The 24432-nt window shown below is 35.1% G+C and overlaps 2 protein-coding genes and 1 pseudogene across 2 annotated transcripts in view; 2 read left to right on the top strand and 1 right to left on the bottom strand.

The window, feature by feature from the left end:
• Window positions 1–4102: 4102 nt before the first annotated feature.
• Window positions 4103–7580, bottom strand: LOC140990611 (uncharacterized). Its single transcript, XM_073460388.1, has 4 exons — window positions 7439–7580; window positions 5337–6035; window positions 4542–5218; window positions 4103–4464 (listed from the first exon to the last, which is right to left on the bottom strand). Exons 2-4 carry the CDS (start codon window positions 5760–5762, stop codon window positions 4356–4358), a joined length of 1212 nt encoding a protein of 403 aa, XP_073316489.1. The 5' UTR covers window positions 5763–6035; window positions 7439–7580; the 3' UTR covers window positions 4103–4355.
• Window positions 7581–14351: 6771 nt separating this feature from the next.
• LOC140990173 (cytosolic sulfotransferase 11-like) lies at window positions 14352–16219 on the top strand (annotated as a pseudogene).
• Window positions 16220–21413: 5194 nt separating this feature from the next.
• LOC140990172 (uncharacterized) overlaps window positions 21414–24432 on the top strand; it is a 3507-nt gene continuing 488 nt past the window's right edge. The window contains exon 1 of the mRNA XM_073459751.1: window positions 21414–24415. Within this exon, the coding sequence (XP_073315852.1) occupies window positions 21414–24415 (3002 nt within the window). The remainder of the gene's footprint in view (window positions 24416–24432) is intronic.

Raw genomic sequence — 24432 nt, 5'->3', positions numbered from 1 at the left:
TTAGATAGTTAGAGAATTACCCATAATTTATAGGCAGTCGGTAGCAGTTACTTTTTCTAGCTTGTAAGATATATAAGAATTATTGTGTTTTTTATGTTATTTGATATTTGATTTTGAATATGAATATTGAAATCGATATTTGATAATAAACTTCTACTTGTCACATGGGAATGGAGAAGGAAAGATTGAGAATTTTTTGCTAGTAAACTAAAGAAATTTATGATGCATACATTGGTAGAAATTAAACATAGTGGATGGTCAAATGAAATCGAACATTTATAATTTATATCTCACTTATTTTATCATTGCTAATCTGGTTATTTAGTTTCATCTACTGCAATTTTATTTTACATTATAATTTTCAAGTTTGATTTTCTGAATAAAGTTAATATTATTTTAACTACATAACTTATTATAATATTGAATTGTTCATTTTTTGTGGGACAATATTCCTAGTCTACCACGTACTAAAACTTGACAACGTGTACTTACGGTAAGAAATCATACAACAAGTTTTTGGCACTGTTTCCGAGTAACAAATATCATTTGAATTGCATTGATATTGTTACCAATTACTCTTGATTTTAATATAGAGTTTATTTTATGGAATTATTTCTCTTTGTCTTGCCGTTGATGCGAAAAACTCAAAATATTGATTTGTTGCTTTTTGATCTGGAGATTGAAAAGACTGCTAAAGCATTGAGAAAAACACAAAGATAAGAACTGAGACAAATGGCTGAAAACATAGAGAACAACAATGGAGGAGTGTTGCATATCAGATATCAATTTAAACCGGTGATCAATGTCAACTATTCAGGAATTGCTCGTGGGACGATCAATGCCAACAACTTTGAACTGAAACAGGAGTTGATCAACATGGTGCTGCAAAACCAGTTTGGGGGTTATGCTTCTGAGGATCCAAATCTTCAACTACGTACTTTTCTAGAGATAGCTGATATGGTGAAGATTAACAACGTTATTGAATATACTATTATACTACGACTGTTCCCATTCTCTCAGGAATAGTTCACATAGTTGGTTGCAATCTTATCCTTTGGGGAGCATCCAACATGGGTTGATGTGGGTTCAAAGTTTCTGACCAAGTATTTTCCACCAGCAAAGTCAGTTCAACTAAAGATCGAGATCACAGCAATCAGACAACATGATTATGAACAACTGCTGTATGAAGCATGAGAGCGATATCTAGAATTGTTGAGGAAATGCCCAAACCATAACTTTGAAGACTGAGTGCAGATTGACAATGATTTGAATGGACAAACAAGTATGTTTGTAGATGCGGCAACTGGCGGGACTATCTTTGCCTAACTTCCCGAGGATGCATAGGAGATGCTTGAGCAAATGACCATCAACAGTTACTAGTGGCCAAGTGTGATATCTATGACGAGAAAACCAGCTTGAGTTTATGAAGTAGACTCTTTCAATGAACTTTTTGCACAAATGACAGGCCTAGCTACACAATTGGCGGCAGTAAGCAAGGGAAATTCAGCAACTAAATCAGTTGCAGTGGCGACTGGAATGACTTCTACTGACATGGGTGCAACAATGGAGTAAGCTCAATATGCAAACAACCGTAAATTTGGTGGCTATCGAGATAACCTTTTGCCAAATCATTATCATCCTAGCTTATGTAATCATGAATTTTTTTTATGCCAGTAACAAGAATGTATTGAATCCACCACTAGGGTTCAATAATAAAAAAAAAAAGTGAAGGTAGACCATCTTTAGAGGATTTAGTGAGCACTTTCGTTTCAGAATCTTCGAAGAGAATGGGGATGAGTGAGAATAGGCTGAATAATATTGAGACTCATATGAACAATACGGGTGCTTCTATAAAATATCTTGAAACATAAATTGGTAAGTTGGCAAGTGCTTTAAATAGCCACCAGAAAGGATTTTTTTCCTAGCAATGCTGAGGTGAACCCAAAGGAACAATGTAAGTCATTACCTTGATGAGTGGAAAAGAGATTGGAGTTGCAAATCCAATGCGGATAAGCAAGTGGAAGAAACTGAGGTGGAAGTAGAGCAATCGAAGAGTGATGAAATTAGTGAGCTTGTGATTGTGCCAGGGAAACCGGTTGCATTGAAAGCCATTTTACCATATCCTCGACAATTTAAGAAGAAAGTTTTGGACGAGCGGTTTTCTAAGTTTCTTGATATCTTCAAGAAATTCACACCAACATCTTGTTTGTTGATGCTTTGGAGAAAATTCATAACTACGCAAAATTCATGAAGGATGTGATGTTCAGGAAAAAGAAGTAAGCATATTTTGAACTGTGAAGTTGACAGAGGAATGCAGTACAATCTTGCAACTGAAGCTACCACAGAATCTATATGATCTAGAGAGTTTCATTATTCAATGTTTTATTGGTGGTTCTTCAATTAACAGAGTACTTTGTGATTTAGGAGCAAGTAAATTTAATATTTTTGTCTATTTTCAGGGACTTTGAGCTTGGATAAGTGAAACCTACTACGATCACCTTGAAGCTGGCTAATAGATCACTCACTTATCCTCGAGGAGTTTTCGAGGACGTACTGGTAAAAGTAGATATTATTTTTCCTCCTGATTTTGTAATATTAGACATGGAAGAAGACCGAGATGTTCCATTGACATTGGGGAGGCCATTCTTTCCGTTGGAAGAGCCTTAATCGATGTGCAGGAATGAAAATTGACTCTATGTGTTGGTAGTGAAGTTGTCACGTTCAACATCTATAGTGCCATCAAATTCCATGATGAGGTAAGAAAATGTAGTAGAATTAACATTATGGATTCTTGTGTGAATAAATTTGGTGAAGGAACAAAGGTGGAAGATGCAATGGAAAGGTGCAATGTGAATTCAGCAATGTCTGTGGAGGAAGATGATTGGGATCTTAAAGAACAAATTCTAGTCCTTGAAGAGATGGGAAAAAAAATATCCAAAAGGATGATCCAAGGGAAGAGCCACTGGAAGAAATGTCTGAACCCGCTCCTGAATTGAAAGTACGGCCTAACCATCACTGCTAAGCATTTTTGGGTGAGAAATCATCATATCCGGTAATAATTTCATCCTCTCTTACTTCAAATGAGAAAGAAAGATTATTGCATGTTTTGAGAGAATCCAAATCTGCATTGGGTTAATCGATTTATTATATTAAGGGTATAAGTCCATATATTATCAGCACAAAATTTTGATGGAAGAATCATATATCCTTTGTGTTGATAATCAAAAGAGGTTAAACCCAGCATTGAAAGAGATAATGAGTAAGGATAGAGGTACAAAAACTGTTAAATGATGACATTATTTATCCTATTTCAGATAGTTCATTGGTTTCTCCAGTACAAGTTGTGCTAAATAAAAGTGGAATGACAGTGGTAAAATATGATAATAACGAACTAATTTCTACCAGGACAATAATCGGATGGCGAGTTATTTATTACAGGAAACTCAACAAAGCCACGAGGAAGGACCACTTACACTTCCATTCATTGATTTGATGCTTGACATGTTATCTGATTATCAATATTATTGTTTTGTGGATGAATATTCAACATACAACCAGATTGTGATCAGTCAGGGACCAAGAAAAGACCACATTCACGTGCCATATGAGACATATGCATATCGGAGGATGTCGTTCGGTCTTTACAATGAATCGACCACTTTTCAGTGGTGTATGATGACGATTTTCTCAGATATGGAGGATGTCATGGAGATATTCATGGATGATTTTTCGGTATTTGGCTCTAACTTTGATAATTGCTTTCATAATTTAACATTTGTTTTGCAGAGATGTGTAGATAAAATCTGATGTTGAATTGGGAAAATTTTCATTTTACGATACAATATGGTATTGTGCTTTTGACACAGTCTCTCCGAATGAGACGAACAGAGCTAAGGAGGTTGCAATAAATAAACTTCCACCACCTAAAGAATGTAAAGGGCATTCGGAGTTTTCTTAGACATACTGGGTTTTATTGTCGTTTTAATAACTAAACTCTTGTGCAGTTTGTTGGAAAAAGATTCAGATTTTGGTTTTAATGACAAGATCAAGGAAGCACTCCAGTTCTCAGCTCTGCAAAATTATACCACACATCTACAAGATGTTAACGGAATTTGAGCACGTATACCAAACAATAAGAGACCCTACATAGTACATATACTGTACTACCACTAAATATGATGTCGAAGAATAAACAACATATCAGACACACTCAACAACTCCATGTTCACAAACTCGGATCGATCGGACTGAGCCTCAGAAATATTTGAAACCATAATTAAATATTCAAAACGTTAATGAAAAAATACTGGCACCTGTATATGGTTTAGCAACACCTATAAATGATATATGAGGTTTTAGAATCTACAGCAAAGAAGACCTGATCTCCAACCCTTGTGTTTCCGAAAATGTCTCCTATCACCTTTTGCCATTCTTACTGGACTGCTATTCCATTCAGATTGTAATCTGCAAAACAAAAGAAAGAAAGCTAAAGAAATCTAACGTGGGAAGGATATGAAAGTGATAAAGTGACAAAAGTTTACATTGGGAAAGCGAAAGATCTGCCACTGGTAGCACTGCTATCAGACCGAAGGGAGAGGTTCCCGGAATGTGATATTGGCTCCGAATACGTAGTAAGACCTCCAGCAGAGAAACTCGACTCTCCTTCATCATAATGCGCTGGGCTGACAATTGAAACATCATCCAAGTTCTTGTGGTCTTTCTTGGTAACATGTGGATCAGCAGTCCGTATAGAAAGATCATTAGAGTTGACGCACTTGTGATCAAGGGATTCTACATTAGAAATTTCAGTTCTCATGCTCCTGTAGCTAGGTCCTTGAACTCGGTCATGCTCGGAAGCATTACCAGAAGTAACGTTTTTAATGTTAAGTGCTTGTCCACGGATGTCTCCTGTGTTGTCCGTCGCGTTAGAGCACTGAACTACGCTAGTACTTCTAGTATCTGATATATCGTCTACATGATGGTTGGTATTCTCGATAAAATTGCTTGATTCATCCAATTCCAACTTTTCTTTTATATTTTCCATACTCCCATTTGCATTTCCTGATTCCCCCGGTGCAGGGTACTTGAAATTGAAAGTAATGCTTCCATTTTCGATCTCACTATCATATGGTATGTCGGCAGGTTGGTTCTCTCCTTTCGGATTGGCTTCTGCTGATAAGGTTGAAGGACTCTCAGAAACTTCATCTTTGGAAAAGTCCTGCATCCCAGAAAATTGCACCAACCATTTTTAAATACTTACTAGGTTCAAAATATAGCATAATTGTAGTTTATATTGAAGAGAGTATGACGCAACATGCAAAGTTAGTGTCACATACTTGATGAAGCGGCTGCAAAGGTTTGTTTCCCTGATCCTCCAACAAGCTTATAAAAGATCTAAGGAAACTTCGTGTACCGAACTCTTCAACCAGAAGCTTTTTTTCTACGAAAGATTCCTCTTCTGAAGCCTCGGTTAGAGTCCTGACCTCGTAACTTTCGATCAAAATTTTTTCCTTCACATTCACCACTTCATCGACGCATATGTCCTTCACAATGTGGCCATTACTAGTCTCTTTGTACCAAGCTGTCAACTGAGGCACTTCACATTCCAAAACATTTTTATCGGTGTACAAACCCTCATCTGCCTCAAACAAGTCGGAAATAGTAATTTGCACTGAGGTAGAATTGCGGGAATCTCTTTTCTTACTGTTCTGCAAACTTTGACCTTTTGTTTCACTCGAATCTTCGCTTCTAAGAGAATCCATACTTACACGTCCGTTGTCATCAAATAAATCTTCCAAAAACTTTAGTTTGGCGATGCCGTTTTCACCATTTACCTCAAATGCTAAAGGGCTGTTGCCCCTTTCAGAATCATTCAATCGATGTATCTCTTTACCTCCAATAGACAGGGGATCAGCTTCCTCACCAATCCTTCTAGAATCATAAAACGTATTTCACCGATTTTCCTTCGTGTTCATGTTTCCCTAAGCATGTCAAAGACACCGTCGGTTGCATTAAGTGGTTCAGAAACAAGAGTTCTGCGATAAAACACTAGTCTGTCACGATGTTCCAAAGAACACGAAAAGGGCTCTGTAACCTAAAGATGAAATCACTAGCTGAAAATAAATAAATTCATGCAGCACAAGCATCAATGTGGCATTAACTGTGGAATGTAAGTATTGCTGGTTGCAAAAAATATAAACTAAACACCATTTCCGCCAAACAAATCCACCCAAAGATGATGTAGGTTGAATAGAGCCTATCTCAAGCTATATCCATTGGAACAAAACTTATTTTATTCATTTGAATGATAGTTATTTAACCTTCTCAACATCTAACTTCATGATTCTACCAAATGACAGAAATTTTATGATCTTGTCCGCGTCGTAGCTACACCTAGTGAATCAAATCATAACAGAAGTTCGATATATATTAAAAGAAAGCTCATGCCTTACAAAGACCTCCAAATTCTTCATTTCACTTCCAGGAAATCAAATCATTATCACTTTAAATTCCAGATGAACAAATCATAATAGAAGTCCAAAACATATATCTAAAAAAGAAAGCTCATGCCTAACAAAGACCTCCAATTTCTTGATTTCACTTCCAGGAAATCAAATCATTACCAGTTTAAATTCCAGATCTAATGGAGTAAAAAATTGAAGGTAATAAAGTTAAAAGAGTGTTGCATTGGTTTCTTATAAGTCCATTTATAAGCACAACCATTTATAGCCTCGGATATTATGAAAATAAACAAACGAAGTTTCAAAATAGGTCAAGCAGAAACTGCACAAATCCACAATGTAATAAAACAGGGCAATGGTTTCAAGCAAGAACATTTAGGAAAAAGAAAAGAAAAAAACACATTTTTTCCTTATTATTGTATGGACAGTGGCGCAAGCTCTGGAATCTTCCCTTCGTCGGAATATGAAGAACAAGACAAGAAAAGTAAACACCTTTCCAGACATCTCAACAAAACTTTAACACCCAAAATATGTCACATTTCAATCCCATTTTTCCTAAAGTACAAAACCCCAATCCCCACTTAATCATTTATATATTATTTTTCTAAAAGTTCACATTTTTCGCATCGGTACCGCTTATGAGGAGCCCACGTTAGATCTAAACAAACCCCCGATTTCAAATGATTATTTATTCCAACTTCTACATGATCTCACTTACATAAAATTTGCCCCAAAAGTCTGACACATTTTACTGTACCAAATCCGCAAAAATATAAAATACTGAAGTTTTCACAAAAACAAGAAAGAAATTAAGAAAACAAAAACCCAAAAAGAACAGAACAAAATCCTAGCAATTCATTCACGATAATCAGATATGATAGTGAAAAAACAACATAAATTTGAATTAGATGAAAACTCACTAAAAGAGACCTAAAAATACAATAAAAACAGAAATGACAATGAAAAAAGTAGCTTACCTCGGCATCATCTTCAAAATACAAAAAGGGAAATATACCCTTTGAGAGTCAACAAAAAATTGTTATAAAATTGAAAAGAAATAAAATAAAATAAAAAATGAGGGAAAAAGAAGAAAGAAGAGTACACTTTTGCAGCTGGGACTCAGTCAGTTCTATATCCACGTATCGTAATCATAACGAGAAATTCGTATGACAATAAGAAAAATATTTCTTTTAAATTTTTGTGACCTCATAATTCACATCATCAATCAAATATTTCTTTACTCAAATATCTTATATTTCACAATCAAATATCACATCAACCAAATATTTATAGATCACACTGTCACTTTAATTAATATTTTATTTTCATTTAAATAAAATCATTTAACCACTTTAATTACTTNACATGAAAAAAAAAAAAAAAAAGAATCTCGACCCATCTCGTCCCAAAAAAAAAAAACTCGACCCAAAAAACAAGCGCGTCTCAATCACGCTTGTTTCAAGAAATTAAAAAAAAATTACAATATCCGGTTACAAATTTGTAACCGGGTATTGTTGTGGCACACAAATCAATGGAGTGCAATGGTGAATATTTCAATGGAGAAGATATTTGGATGACATGACTTAGATAATATCCATCGTCGTGGATGTCCTGTGGGATGGTCTTTAAAAGAATGTAAGTTGGCAGAGAAATCTCAGCCGTATAAACCACACAACGTTTACCACAAATGGATACATAAAATAATAGAATGCACGGAGGAACAGCTGAGAAAGCCACCAATAATATGTTGTGTTTTTTTTTTAGTGAAAAATATTAAAAAATGAAAATTTATTTGCTAAAATTTTAAAAAAATTTTATTTTTTTAAAGAAATATCCACTAAATAACAAAAAAAAATAAAAAAAATAAAAAACTTATATGAGACAGTGTCATAAGTTAATTTTATAAGACATATATATTTATATCAAAAATATTATTTTTTATTGTAAATATAAATATGATTAATTCGTCTTTTAATAAAGATACATGAAATAATTATATAATAAAAAATATGATATTTTCGTTATTAGAGGGGCAAAAAAATGAACGACGTGGGCATCATCATCTTTGTAGGTAGGTGGGCATGAGCTTGAGTTTATATTTATACTCCAATTGTACATTGGATAAAATGTTTTTAATTTGAAAGTCATCGACAAAATGTTATAATATATTCTATTCGTGCAAATCAACTTATTATTATTATTATTTATTTTGTTATATTATCCTTTAGGGACTTAAAAATGAAATATATTGGTACATGTTTATTATACATAAAACATGTACTTTCATCGTTCGGTCAAGAATATAGGAAAACATTTAAATGTAATCAGTAGTTTTTGTGAGAAATATTTGTTGAAAATAGGCATGTTACCGACCGAATCGGATTGGTTCTAGACATGATTAAACTGGTCGAGATTGTCATGCGATGAAACCAAGTCATTCTTATATGATATCATATTGAATCGGTTCCAGATTTACCAGATTAAGAGTATAACTCAAATCTAAAACCGAATTCGAAATAAGTTGGATTGAAACCAAATTGAGACCAGATTGGAATCAATATTTTTTTAAAACCATGAAGTATCTAAAACGGTTGATGCTTTTGAAAATTTGTTTGTCATAATCACTGTAATGCTTCTAGAGAATAAAGTTGCTCTTTGTTTCGAAATTTTAAGTTATATGTTGCATATTTTGTGCAATACTAATTCAAAAATTCATATCTATAGGGTAAAATCTTACTGGCAGCTTCCCAATTAATGGTCATTATCTGTCATTATTTGTCATGATTTCAGATGGTCTGTTGAAATGATCCGCGGAACTTCGCGACGCTGAATTTAATTCGACTGCTGAATTTCGTGCTCCTGAACTTGGCTACTGAAATATCATGCCGAATTTTGAAATTGTTAGTTTTGCATGGTTGCCGAGAATGCTAGCTCTACTTAGTGTTTTCACAATAGATTTGACCTGGGCCTTATTGAAATTTCATGGAGGCTTACATTCATGATTAAGTCCAACCCGATCCCATAACTGGCATAGACTACCAAGTACCAACTAGGGTCGGAGGTATATTAATTGGGGTCCTACTTGAACACTATCGTGAAAGCACCCGACCCGCTTAAGGACCTAACCGGGTACAGTTTCCCGACCATGAACGATCGAATCTTCAAGATCTTGATAAAAAAGGGAATGAATGTTCAAATCTCTCATGATTGGAAGGAAATCCCGAAGATATGGGGATAAACACGAATTTCACACTTATTTTTGTCATCTTCGTTCAAGTTCTGATTTGAGCATTAGAGGGATCACACTGGAAACATTTTTTATGGCCCCTAAATGATGTTCATCTCTTCATATTTGCCCAGAGTGCTACTTCCAACCCTACCCCGGAGTAATTGAAGATTTCACTCACCGGACCAAAAATAATAATAATATATGAGTACTTATTTTTGCAAAAGTGACCAAGACCAAGATGCTAATCTTTTAAAGGTTGTCGGCACTTGGTAGAATACTTATTTTCGATAGTGGTAGTTGGTACAATAATTTATTTTCAAAAGTCTAAATATGCCGAGTTGGGTATGTTTGTCTTTAAAAATACAATAAATTAACCATCGAAATTGAAATATTCATTAATTTTTTTGTAAGAAGAAATACTTTGAATAAATGCAAAAGACATGAATATAAAATGTAGTAATTGATATATGATGGAATTCCATGGGCGATCAATGTTTATAAATAAGGGAAAACTATAATTGGTCATTATCTCGTTATTACTTAAAAATTAAATTATTAGAGCTTAATTTAGCTCAATTCAATTAGGTCCCTTTGGTGCCTCAAACAAGACTCGACTGAATCATGATAATAGTTATAATCAATCACAATGGAAGTGGATAACTCATCACAATTCTCAGAACCGGTTTAAACATGTACCGGTTTGAATAGAAATGATTCTAAATCGAACCGATCAACGTTAACCTTCCCTATGATATATGGTGGTTAGAATGGTGATTTCCGTAAGTGGCGAAATAAATAAACAGATGTTGATCTTTAACCACCAAAGCTTTTATATGCCGAGTTGAATATATGTCACACCTCGGGACCGGGGTTATGACACCGGCGTTATTTAACAACCACACGATCAAAAAACATTCAGTCTCGTAGTACAGTATAAACCAAAACCAGTTTATTATCATCAATTTTCCAAAAGTTCATTGTCTTTACAACTCGATAAAATAGAAACGTGCGGAAGCGTTTACAATAAAATAAGCGACGAATTGACGAACTAATTAAAATTCTCGATTTCACCAGCCCCAAAACTGGTCTTGTTACTCTTATTCGACATGTTCTTCTGACTTATCTGTGGAGGGTAGAGTAAGAGGAGTGAGTGATATGGTCGTCACTCAGTAAGCGGGGGTCGTTTGAGCACAATATAAAAATATTTACACAATTTCCTAAAATAACACATAAACATATCATGCTTTTCATAACATATCATCATATTCATATCATGACAGCACTGCGATTCTTCTACCTTCTATGGTTTACTGATATCAGTCCCTAATTTTTAATCCTCTAAGGGGGCGAGGCCATAAAACGGTTCTATCCCACCGTGAAGGGCCATATGTTGGGATTCCCACCCATTTTCAGTGAATCCTCACAGTGCCAACACGTAAACGTACCAAATCGCACAAAAAAACGTAGAAACAGAATGACATTGCTCGCCCGAATTTTTCGAAAACAAGAAAACACATAACCGAAATTAAGGATTTAAAACAAGTCCACTTACAATGTTTCTTGACAAAACGTGAAGGGTGTTGCGCTGGGTATTCGAACTTCCCTCCGGATCTGGATTACGGCATAGCTTCGCTACTCGAGGATGAAGGCTGCTTCGAAATTATGGAGGATGCAAGAGAGAAATTTCGAAATTCCAAGGTGTGAATTTCGAATGATGGGAGTCCTCCTCTCTATAGTGACGAGGTGAAAATCTTACCATAAATCAGTTGATACTCCTTCCAAAATTGCGAGATAATTATTCTTTAATTATCGAGATATACATTCCATACTTAAATCGTGCCATAATTAATAAAATGTGTCTATATATTGCAAAATTTCGAATTTGTGGCTTATGGACTGGATGGTTGAACGTAGACTGATTCCTTACACAGGTTCGCAATGTATCTGAACTGTACTGAAATTTTGTCAGCTTCTTTATCGAGAAAACTTCCTTATATGCGATATATTCTTTCCAATTAAGTTGACACATTGCCTTGTATGCCATATTTCATCCGAATTTCGAAATTCATTGTATATCCTGCACTGGATTTTTGAATTTCGTGTATTTATTGGCTTAGGATATTTTGAATACCATGTATTATTCAATATTTTCGAATTTCGTTTTATTTCCAATAATATAAAGAATTCGAAAATAATATCCTATACATGTCTGTAATAAAAAAATACATCTCTTAATTAATTATTTTTTTTTGCGGGTCTCACAATATACTTGTCTTAGAAAAGCATATAAAGATCAAAATTGAATAAATCTAAAGATGAGTCTTAAATAAACTTCAAATTTAATGACTGCTCTTCACACAGACAGAAACTCTTGTGAGACGGTCTCAGAGTCAATTTTGTGAGACATATCTTCTATTTGGATCATCCATGAAAAAGTATTACTTTTTATGTCAAAAATATTATTTTTTATTCTAAATATATGCAGAATTGACCGGTGCGTGAGAGCGTATCACAAGAGACCTACTGCTTAACATATATACATGGTAATTAATATTGGCGAAATTACACGTTTCGTTAATATTTATAACCAACTAAAACCTAACAACCAAATAGAATTAATGGAGATGTTGTGCATTTAGTGATGCGAGCCTAGGGATGGCAATGGGCCGGGGCCGGGGCGGGTTTGTCATCCCCATCCCCATTCCCGAATTCCATCCCCACCCCCATACCCGCCCCAATCCCCGCTTTTTCAGGTTCGATGAATCCCCAAACCCAAAAATTCGGGGATCAACTTCACATCCCCGTCCTCATCCCCGTTTCAAAAATATTAATATGGCAAGACGATGACAGATTCGGAGATTTTCTCAAACCAAAACTTATTATTATTAGAGATAATATTAATATTAATATCAATAATAATAATAATATTATTATTATTATTAATATTTGAAAAAATATTATTATTATTATATTATTAATACCAATAATGCTATTATTTTATTATTGATATTAATTTCGGGGCGGGTTCGGGATTTTGGGGGTGGGGATAGTAATCTCATACCCTCCCGAACTACATCGGGGATTTAAAAAATCCCCGAACCCGAAAAAATCGAGATCTCCATCCTCGTTTCGGGTTTCTCCCGTGGGACCCCAAACCTGTGGGAAAATTTGCCATCCCTATGCGAGCCCATGATTTTCATATTGGTTGCGTATTTCCTTGAGTCGCTCATATGTTACAATCAAATTAAATTTTTATGATGTGTGTCTAATGCTTATTTATGCAAGTTGAAAATGAAATATAATTAGAAACAATAGATGACATGGAATATGTGAAAATCCAAGTATTTTTGGAGATGTAATTATTAATTGATCACAGACATGTATATGATATTATTTTTTGAATTCTTCGTATTATGTTAAATAATTAGAAATTCGAAAATATTAAATAATATATGTTATTCAAAAAAAATTCAAGATACAAATTTTGAATTATTGAATAATTGACTCGAAATTATGGAAGAAAGATCTCGAAATTTTGGAAGGATTATCAACGAGTTTTGATAAGATTTTCAACTCACCTCTATAAATACAACACCTATGTCATTCGAAATTTACACCATTCAAACAATCCATATTTTCGAAAAAGTTGTTCTCCAAGTGCTGGTGAATTTTCGAATTTTTGCACTACAAGTTCTGTCGAGTAGTGAAGCTGTAGTTCAGATCCAAGGAGGATTTGAAATCCTAGCGAAGAAGCAGTGCCCTTCACGTTTTTTTAGCATTCAGGACCTAAGGTAAGTGAGCTTGTTTTAAAATATGTGGTGTATGAATTATTTTGTTTTTGAATGTTTCGATCGAGCAACGTTATTCTGTTTCTACCTCTTCTTGATATGATTATTGTATGTTTTATGTTCTGGCACTGTGATAATTCAACATGATATGATTGAGAATCCCAATATAAGATATGTTTATAGCCCTTACACGGTGATATTGTAACCGTTATACGGCTTCGCCCCCTTAGAGGAGTAAAAATTAGAGACTAGTATTAGTAAACAATGGAAAGTAGATGAATCTCAGTGTCTATGCCAAAAATATATATGCTTATGATATGAATTATGTTATGCATGGTATGTTTTTATTCGAAATTCATGTATATTTGTTAAGTATACGCTCGAACGGCCCCCACTTGCTGAGTGACGACTATATCACTCACCCCTTACTCTCTCTCCCAGATAAGCCTGAAGATCAGATAGAAGAAGAAGAACATGACCAATTTTGGGGCTGGTGATGGTCGAATTTAATTTAGATTTATGTTCGTTTTAGGTTCTATTTGTTTTTCCATTGTAAACTCTTCCGCATAGATTTTATCGTTTCGAGAATTTTCGTTGTAAAGACAATTTTACGTTTGATTATGAATTATAAACTTGTTTAGGTTTGGACGTACTACGAGGCTTGTTGTTTTTGATGGTGAGATTTTAAAACAACGTCGTTGCATGTTGACTAACCTCAGTCTCAGAGCGTGCTTGATAATCTTTGATGAATCATATAATTATTTGTTTATTCGAATGAATCTACTCATTAATATTTCCAAGAAAATAGAGGAAGGTTCCATCTACCTCTCGGATATAACATATACTATTTGATTTTATTCACACGAAAGAGTTATGATACAGTACCATATAGATGTATATTCACTGGATCGCAGGGGGAAAAAACCAACAAAACATGTCTGTACGCCCCTTCCAAAATATTTACTACAAGAAGAGAGAATATACCTATACCAAGGTTTCTGGTATTCATCCAAATTTCTTCAATCAGCAATCTTTTGTCAAAAACAATTTCAAGCTAAAAATTCTGATGTTTTTCTTGTTTCCACTCCTAAATCAGGCACTATACGTGGTTGAAGGCAATCATATTTAGCTTTGTAAATCGAAAGAAATATCCCCCACGTTCCAAAAATCACACTTTGATCTCAGCGTACCGTTAATCCTCGTGATCCTGTCCCGTTCCTAGAAATCAAGCTCTATGTCGATAATCAAGTCCCGGATATCGAATTCTTCCCTACTCCACGCCTGTTTTCCACAAACATGTCTTACTTTCCGGAATCAGTACGCGATACCCACGCATGCAAGAATTTGTATCTGTGCAGGAACCCCAAGGATGTTTTCAGTTCGTGTCACTTTGGCATTTACTAACAGATTGAGGTTGAAAGAAATGGAAACTAATTCTCTTGCATCAGCACATGTATTTGACCAGTTTTGCATTGGAGTAAGTCTTTTCGAACCCATTTAGGATCATGTTCTGCAGTGTTGTAATCAAAGCAAGGAAAATTTAGAAAAGATCTTTTTCTTCAAATTTGAGGATTTGAAACGCGATCCTCAGTCTTGTCTTCGCTGTTTGGCTGAGTTTCTTGAATGCCCATTTTCTGCACAGGAAGATGGATTAGGAATGGCAGAAGAAATCTTGAAACTAGGGGGTTTCGAGAATTTGAGCGGTCTTGAAATTAATCAAAATGGTAGAAAATAAAGCATTTTTTCTTCGAGTTGAGGTTGGGGATTGTGATAATAATTTGCTGAGAATTCTACCAAAGTTCTACATTTAAAATATATAAGAGATAGAAGGTCAAAAAGATTGAAATATATATGAGATATTTTGGGTAAAGTTAAAAAAAATCCATGAGAGTTTATGTTCAAATAGACAATATCATATTATTGTAGAGATAAATGTGTTCCCATTGTACAACATTATTTAACTGATAAGATGGTGGATAAACTCGATGAAATTAGTGGAAAGAAGTTTTTTGGATCAAGGTTAGTCTTAGGGATTAGAAAAAATATCGAATTTTCGTAATACCGAGATTACCGTACCGAAAAATACCAAATTCATCGAATTTTTGGTTTACCGAAGATTTCGGTACGGTACCGGTATGAAATTTAAAAATTTCGATATATACAATAATAACGAAATATCGAAACAATATATAATATAAAAATTTAAGAATATACAATATTTTTAAACAATAGATTTATAAAATTTTAAAAATATAAGGTTTTTTCGGTATAAACGATATATACCGATATCGTACCGAAATCTATGTATACCATACAATTTCGGTATAATCGGTATACCGAAAATTTCGGTGCGCTATTGGTATAAAAAAATTATATCGTAATTTTCAGTACGATATACAATATACAATTTTCGGTACGGTATCCCACACTAGTTAGTCTTCTAAATTTATTTATGTAAGTTTCTAATGATTAAATTTTGTATTATGATATTTGGAATTTAAAAATATTATTTTGATTTGTGTTTTCAAAAAAATTTTGAGCACTGGGTTTAGAAAATATTTTTCATGAATTGGCTAATAATATATTATAATAAATTCATATAATAATTTGAATTAATCATTTTTATAAAACAAGAACGATTACAAATTAGTTTTCATATAATCCCATTTTGTAATTGCTCTAGCAGGGGAATGAGCCCGAGAGTGCATTTTGACTATCAAATTGTGGTCAATGTGAATTAAAATTTTGATTTACCCAAATAATTTGTACGTTAGTACTTGATTTATTTCACAAAATTGAATCGTGATACAGTCTTATATAAATTTTTATGTAATTTCAATAATAGGTATTAAAATCTGAGCTCAATCAATTATTTTATAATAAATGTTGAACCAGTGTTGTGATTCGACCAAATGGGACCAGGTATCAAATAGACTGCGAGAATTTATGAATACTACTCAATGAGTGTATTTTTGGAGTAAAGTTAGAACAAACATATTATATAGTTTATATATTGATATTTACAATAATTATATGGTAAGATTTTTTATTATCTTATAGGCTTTGTATTGAATTTATCATGAGATTTTGATAAATAAATTTTTTGTTTTGAATTTTTTATGTTATAAGAATTATTGTACAATTTGATTGTACATGTAATATTACTCTTTTGGGTATAACCCATCAAATATCATTAAGAGTTTTAGCAAACTTTATCATCAATTTTTAAACAATATCATATCCATAGAATAATAGATGGGAATTTTTTTTTTCATGTTTGTTTGTCTCTTTGCGATTTCAATCTTATGTTGTCTATTTTGAGTTTTAGTATGCTATTTTTATTTTGTATTGACAATTTTAGTTTTTTTCCTGACGTGGAGCTGGTGTAGCACCAATGCAATGTTGATGTGGCACTGATGTGTTTCATGTCACATAAGCAGTCCCAGTGAAAAATTATTAAAATTGCAAAAAAATCCGAAGATACGTGACTAAAACTGAAATTTGATAACATAAAGAACCAAAGTCGCAAAACGGTAAAATTACATGACTAAAAATAAGATTTTCTCAATATATATTTATTACCAATGAGAGTATTAATTTAAAAAATCAAATATGGAAACAAATAAAAAAATAATTGATAAATTTCATACTACTAATAATCGTGAATACTGGTCAAATGTATGTATAAACAAATATTATAAGATGAGTCGACATAGTCCAATTTTTTACATAAAAAATAATATTTGTCAGGTGTCAAGTCGAGTAGGAGAGAGTATCATAAAAGTTTTTGTGATAAAAGAATTCTAATTTTAAAGTACTTTTTAATATAAAAACTTGATTCGTGGAGAATAAATTAATTTTGTTCATTTTATTCGTTGAAGCAAATTATTAAATAATTAATTATTAAAAACGTTGAAGCAAATTATTAAATTTTTGTTGAATAAATTATTAAAAACGTTGAGTATATCATTTAATTAATGCCAAAGGATTTCACTCGTGAAGATTCCAGGGTTGCATCCTTTAAAGTCCTTCTACGCCTGTGGTTCTTGCACAAGCTAGCCCAATAATTGGATAGCATTTAATAAGTAAATTGAATAGCTTTAAATTTTACAATTATTGATACGACTACATATGCATACTACTCAAAATTTGCATCACTTTTTTTACCAGTCTCTTTACTAAGCTTTGTGGTGTTTTAAATTTCAAAAAAAAATTTAATGTTATATGCAATAATTGATTTTGTTGTGTATAACTGTTAATTGTGATATTTGAGCTGTTGTATAGTTTAAAATATTTGAATTACACATTATTATCAGTTATAATTTTTCATAAAAACAACAAACGCTTGATCCTACCCCGGTGAAATCAGACTAATTATAGTAAAATATCAATTGGATGTATTTTTTAAAGCTAATGGAAGGCATAATTCGTGACTCCAGGTTCTTGTTTTTTTTTTGGCAACAAAATTAAATATTTCGATTTATCTATATATGGATATATATTTGCATTTTATATTTTTTTTAATTTGATATATTTGGGTTTGAAATGAAAAGAAAAAAAGAAGCTTGCAATGCCAATGGATAATTAAAAAAATTGATTAATTAGTATTGGGATAATATCTATTTTCATTCTCTAGTTCGGGTTTCTTCTGATTTAGTCTCTCTTATTTCTCATGTGCCATAATGGTAGGAAAAAAATTGTAATTTTGCTTAGTAAGTTGGTATGTTTTGGATTTTAGTCGAGTTATAACTTGTAATAGTTTGATTTTCATTCAATAATTTGAATTGTTTCTTTGTTTTGGTCTTTACGTCTGAAGTCACTAAATCAACCAAATACACCGATCATCTTCTAATTGATCCAAAATTTTGAAATTAAAATTTATATAGCACATTAAGACCAAAATTTTGATGAGTTAATGGAAAACTTAAACTGAGACAAGTTAGTTGATCAAACAATTAATTTTCTATTATTATTATTATATAACAAAGATTATCTAGAATGTCCTAAGAAAACGATCAAATTTATATTATAAGTTGATATGTGCATGATTTTGGTTATATGATTAGTCAACATTTATCCCGAGTGTGATACTTGAATCAATCACTCAAATTCTTTAGCATGCAAATTATCTTCAACTCTGAACTTTGTGTATGCTCAGAGAAAAACTCCAGCAGTTGCATCAATATCCTCTACGGTTCTTCTCTCCATGTTTCGCATATATAGATCTCATTTGACCTAATTATCTTTCTATAGAAACAAAATCCTAGAAACATAGAAACAAGAGTTTATTAAGAATAAAACTCTATTTAAATCTAGGATAGTATATCTTAGGTATAAATTCCTAAATTAAATCATGTAGAATAAATACCAAGAATAACTTATCTAGGAATAAATCTTATTATATGATCAAGTCAAAGTAGTCTAGGAATGCAAAACTCTTATTTTTCTATTCAGATAAAAGACAAATTAAATAGGAATAAAATATTCATTTCATTATCCATTTTTCAACTTTAGTTCTTCAACTTTACTTTTAAAAAAAATTAGCTATTTTTCGTGGAAAACTAACATAACGTTATATCGGACAAGTCAGCAATATCTGATAACATGTTAACAATGTTAGATTTCATATCAATATCATCCGGAGTTACACCAGCATCCCAACGAAAAATGTACTAAAATTGCAAGATAACCAAACTTACTATTGCGTAGACCAATTTACAATACCAATATAACAATTTTCCATATCATACGTATTTTTGAAAATTAAAAATCTTATTATTAATAAAAGCAAATATAAATTTTTAAAAAATTAATATTTTCATTTTCTGATTTCGGAAAAACTAAAATTTCTACGTGTTTAGAATTATTTTCTCATGGCGGCTAATCAAAATTTGATTAATGATTATAAGAATGGAGACATCAATTAAGAAAGCTTCAAAGAATTGTCAAATGGTTTGAAAAGTTGTGACCAACTTATTGGACTTCTAATTAAATGTACAATATAAATCTGGAAAACATCAATTGTTAGGTAGGAAATTTTATTTTTCATAATAAATTGATTTTTTTAATGATTTGTATAATTTATTAAACGACGAAAATTAATATATTCCTATAAAAATAACTTTTCTATTGTAATTTAAATCGATCAAACAAGATTCTATTCATAATCTCTCTCTCGAGTCCAACTGAGCTTATTAAAAATTTAAATGAAATAAATATATAAATAATAAATTGGGCCTTTATTTTATGTAATTATTTATGGCCTACCGAAATTAATCGATTATAACTAAGAGTGTTTAAACTTCGAATAAAACTGAAAAAACCGAAAATTCAAACCGAAAAAACTGAACACTGAACCGAACCAAAAACCGAATTTTATAATTCAGATATAAATGTTAAAACCGAAATTTATTTGGTTCGGTTTTGAATTATATATGTCAAAATCGAACCGACCGAAAAAATCAAAATTTAATTAAATTAATAATTTTATTTTTATTATATATTTTTTGAGATGATATTAGTGAATGATGAATTATTTTGAATAATATTTAGTTGATTGTTGTTTATGTAATTCATATAAATTTTATATTTAAATGTTTTACTAAGAAATCATGTAAAAAGATAACATATTATATTTTACAATATATTTAATTTATTAATTTAAATAATTGTATCAAAATCGAAATAATCGACTGAAATAATCGAACCATTTCGGTAGAAAACCGAACCGAATAAAAATGGTTCGGATATCAGATTATATATTTGTAAAACCGAAAACCGAAAACCGAAAATCGAAAAAACCGAAAAAAAAATCGAAAATCGAACCGAACCGACCGATTAACACCCTTAATTATAACTAACCATCCGTTAAATAATCATTCGTACCATCTTTAAATAGCTATAATAATCAATTATACACCACATTAACTACCCTTTCCCCACAAGTTTAAAAGACAAAAACCTTTTATGTACTTCTGAGCAACTTAAGGGTTTATTAGATCGATGAATTGGAAATTAAAGATTTCAAATTTATAATTATAATTATATTGGTTTATTTGAATAAATCTATTTGACATTAACAAATTTCAAATCTTTACCTAATTATTTTATCAAATTTTTTTAAATTTTTTCTTTTAATACTTGTTCATATCCATATATTTATATTCATATTCATCCTCATATGAAAGTATGTCTTACCTATGAAAATAAATGTTCACATTTGGATATATTGTTAAAATATCGCAGATGGAATGAAATTTTCTTCAAAAATCATATTAGACATTTAATTTTATCGGTGTTGATACCCCATGGATGAACCCATCAAGGTCAGGCCCAAACTCCCGGCCCATCTCTAGGGCCCACAGGTGAAGGCCCATGAGCAGCCCAGGTATTCTCCTATAAATACCAGGTTTGAGCGTATGATTATTCATTCACTATATTGTTTTCAGCAGCGCCCTTAGCTGCTCCTCCCATATATCCTCAGTCTCTGACTTGAGCGTCGGAGGGGCTACGCCAGGACACCCTCCTGGCCCCCTTCTAACGGTCTTATTCTTGATTTCAGGCTCAGGGTGATCTTAAAGCCCACGTCTGAACTAGTGACGCTCGTTGGGATCGGACACGAAATTTCCCGTGAGTATCACTTGGCGCCGTCTGTGGGAAGACTTGAGTTGAGACGTAGAGATGGTAGGCAGGAAAGGAAGTAGAAGAGTTACCTCAGCATCATCGCATCCTCAGAGGGGACCCGAACAGTCTCATGTTGAGACAAGACATGAACCACCGCGTCTTGAGACGAGACAGGAACAACCTCGTCAAGAGACAAGAACCGAGCAGCCCCTTCACGAGACAAGGGTCGAGCAAAACCATCCCAATGAGAACGTGGGGAACTTGACCCTGGAGCAGTTGGGCCAATTTATCACCCGGACAGTGGAGGAGGCCATGAAAAAGAATCAAGAGTCTGTGTTTGTAGAGGAACAGGCCGCCCGTCAGGAACGTGAGGAAAATGTTGAAGTCCACCAGAGCAGGGTGGAGGAGACGCAACCCCTCCCAACTGGGGAGATTAGTGAGATGGGGGAGATGTGGAAGGAGATACGGAGGTTGAGGGAGCAGGTAGGAAGCAGAGCGCCGGTACCCAAGAGAGGAAGCCCTTTTTCACTAGCCATCTTGGAGGAAGGGCTTCCTCCGAATTTCCGACAATCTAACATTGGTGAGTATGACGGACATACTGACCCCGAGGAACACTTGGGGAGATTTGAGAATGCGGCTTTGTTGCACCAATATTCAGATGGAGTCAGGTGCAGGGTGTTTCTTGGCACGTTGGTGAAGTCAGCCCAGCAATGGTTTAACACCCTGCAGCCCAACTCCATACAGTCTTTTGAGGATTTTGCTACAGCTTTCTTGCACCGATTTGCCAGCAGCAAGAGGCACCAGAGAAATTATTTGAGCTTGTTCGTGATGAAACAGCAAGAGACTGAAACTTTGCGAGAATTTGTCCAGCGTTTCAACAGTGCAGCGCTGGAGATACCGACGGCTACCCCTGACATCATGATAAGTGCCTTTACACAAGGACTGAGGGGAGGGGAGTTTTTCAAGTCGCTGGTCAAGAAGCCTCCGTCGAGCTATGATGACTTGCTGGCTCGGGCGGAGAAGTATGTAAATCTAGAGGATGCCCAACGGTATAGAAGGATGGAGCAGCGGCCCGGGGGAAGTAGGATGGAGGGGGGAGAGATAGGAGGTAGGAAGAGGGGTTCAGTGGAGAAGGAGGAGGACAGAAATAGAAGTAGAGGACAATTCTCATCACATGTTCCTCTGAACAGGAATCGCGATAAGGTAATGGAGGTGAAGGAGCCAGAGGGAAGGTGGCAGAAGTCGCAGAGAGCGGAGGGCGGTGTTAGGATGCCTCCGACGGACAAACGAGAGGCATCCTCATCCGGGGACCGACCGAAACCTCGCCCGTCTCCTAGGAGAGGTCGAGGTCCTCCTTGGATCAACCAGAGGGTCGGAGAGCCGAGAAGAGAAGGGCGGGGTCAGGATTTTCCTCGGGAACCTGTTGAGCCGAGGAGGAGAGCAGATGAAGATAACCACCCCACGAGAGGAATGATTCACATGATCTCGGGGGGTGCTACTGATGGAGACTCTGGGCGAGCTCGGAAAGCACACGGGAGGAGGTTGGAGAATTTTGAGATATCCAGGGGTGCAGACTTACCCCAAGATCCTGTCATCAGCTTCGGGCCGGAAGACCTTCGAGGTATCGTGGCTCCTCATAACGATGCCTTGGTGGTGACAGCCACTATTGCCAACTACGATGTGGCAAGGATCTTCATTGATAATGGGAGCTCTGTAAATATATTGTTCAAGAGCACGTTGGATCAGATGAAGGTGGAAGGGTTCGAGTTTGATCCGGTCTCCACTCCTCTGTATGGGTTCGCGGGACATGCCATTCCGCCGCTGGGTCAAATTACTCTTCCCCTATCTTTGGGACGCGACCCTCGACGGGTAACAAAGATGATAACATTTACCGTGGTGGATACCCCCTCATCGTATAATGGAATCTTGGGGCGGCCAGCCTTAAAGGATTTCAGAGCCGTAGCCTCCACGTATCATCAGAAGTTGAAGTTTCCTGTGGGGAAAGAAGTGGGAGTCTTGTGCGGGGACCAGAAGGTCGCGCGTCGGTGTTATGAAGGGACGGTGAAGGAGGAGGGGAAGAGGGCGCGGGTGGAAGTTAATATGATTAGAAGGGGGAGGAGTGGGTTGCCCGTAGCGAGGAAGGAGGTTTGGGAGGTTATGGAGGAAGAACCGGAGGTCATAGTGCTGGGACCCGAAAAGAAAATGCTCAGAATAGCCCGTGACCTTGACCTAAGGGTTAGGGAGGAACTCATTGCTTTCTTACAGGCCAATCTCAGCGTGTTCGCTTGGTCAGCTCAAGAGCTCACTGGGACGGCCCCGGATGTGGCGGAGCATCGGTTGAACATCTTGCCGAATGCTCGCCCAGTAAAACAGAAGAAAAGACATTTCGGGCCTGAGAAAGATAAAGTTATACAGAAAGAGGTCGGTGAATTGCTTGAGGCTGGGCACATTCGAGAAGTGCAATTCCCTACTTGGCTATCGAATGTTGTCCTAGTCCCGAAGAGTTCAGGGAAGTGGAGGATGTGTGTGGACTTCAGAGATCTCAACAAGGCATGTCCTAAAGATTGTTATCCTTTGCCTCGGATAGATCAGTTGGTGGACTCCACAGCTGGACATCAGTATTTGTGCATGCTGGACGCTTATCAAGGGTACCATCAAATCCCTTTGGCTGTGGAGGATCAGGATAAAGTGAGTTTCATCACCTCTGAAGGAACTTTCTGTTACGTGGTCATGCCCTTTGGACTCAAAAATGCCGGAGCCACGTATCAGCGATTGATGGATAGAGTCTTTTATGAGCAGGTGGGAAGGAATGTCGAAGTGTATGTGGATGACATCATGGTAAAGTCTAAGGATTCAACCCAGCTCATACCTGACTTAGTGGAGACCTTTTCCACCCTCAGGTCTTATAGGCTGAAGTTGAATCCTCAGAAGTGTATTTTTGGGGTGAGGAGTGGGAAGTTCTTGGTCTATATGGTAACAGAAAGGGGGATCGAGGCTAACCCTGAGAAAGTGCAAGCTATCCAAGATATGGTCTCTCCCCAGGGACCCAAAGATGTTCAGCAGCTGACAGGTAGGATTGATGCGCTGGCACGCTTTATCTCGAGGTCCGCCCACCGAAGCTTACCATTCTTTCGGACCTTGCGTAAAGCGAAAAAATTTGAGTGGGGTCCGGATTGCGAGAAGGCTTTCACAGAATTGAAGGAGTACCTTGCCGAGCTTCATGTCCTTGCCAAACCGGCGGCGGGTGAGCCTTTGTGGGTATATTTATCTGCCACTGAAGGGGCTATAAGTTCAGTCCTTGTTAAGCTAGATGGGTCAGTTCAGCAGCCGG

Source organism: Primulina huaijiensis, chromosome 12, assembly GCF_012295235.1.
Source record: "Primulina huaijiensis isolate GDHJ02 chromosome 12, ASM1229523v2, whole genome shotgun sequence".
NCBI classification, from domain to species: Eukaryota; Viridiplantae; Streptophyta; class Magnoliopsida; order Lamiales; family Gesneriaceae; genus Primulina; species Primulina huaijiensis.
Note: the sequence above shows the minus strand (reverse complement) of the source record. Positions and strands in the feature narration are given on the sequence as shown.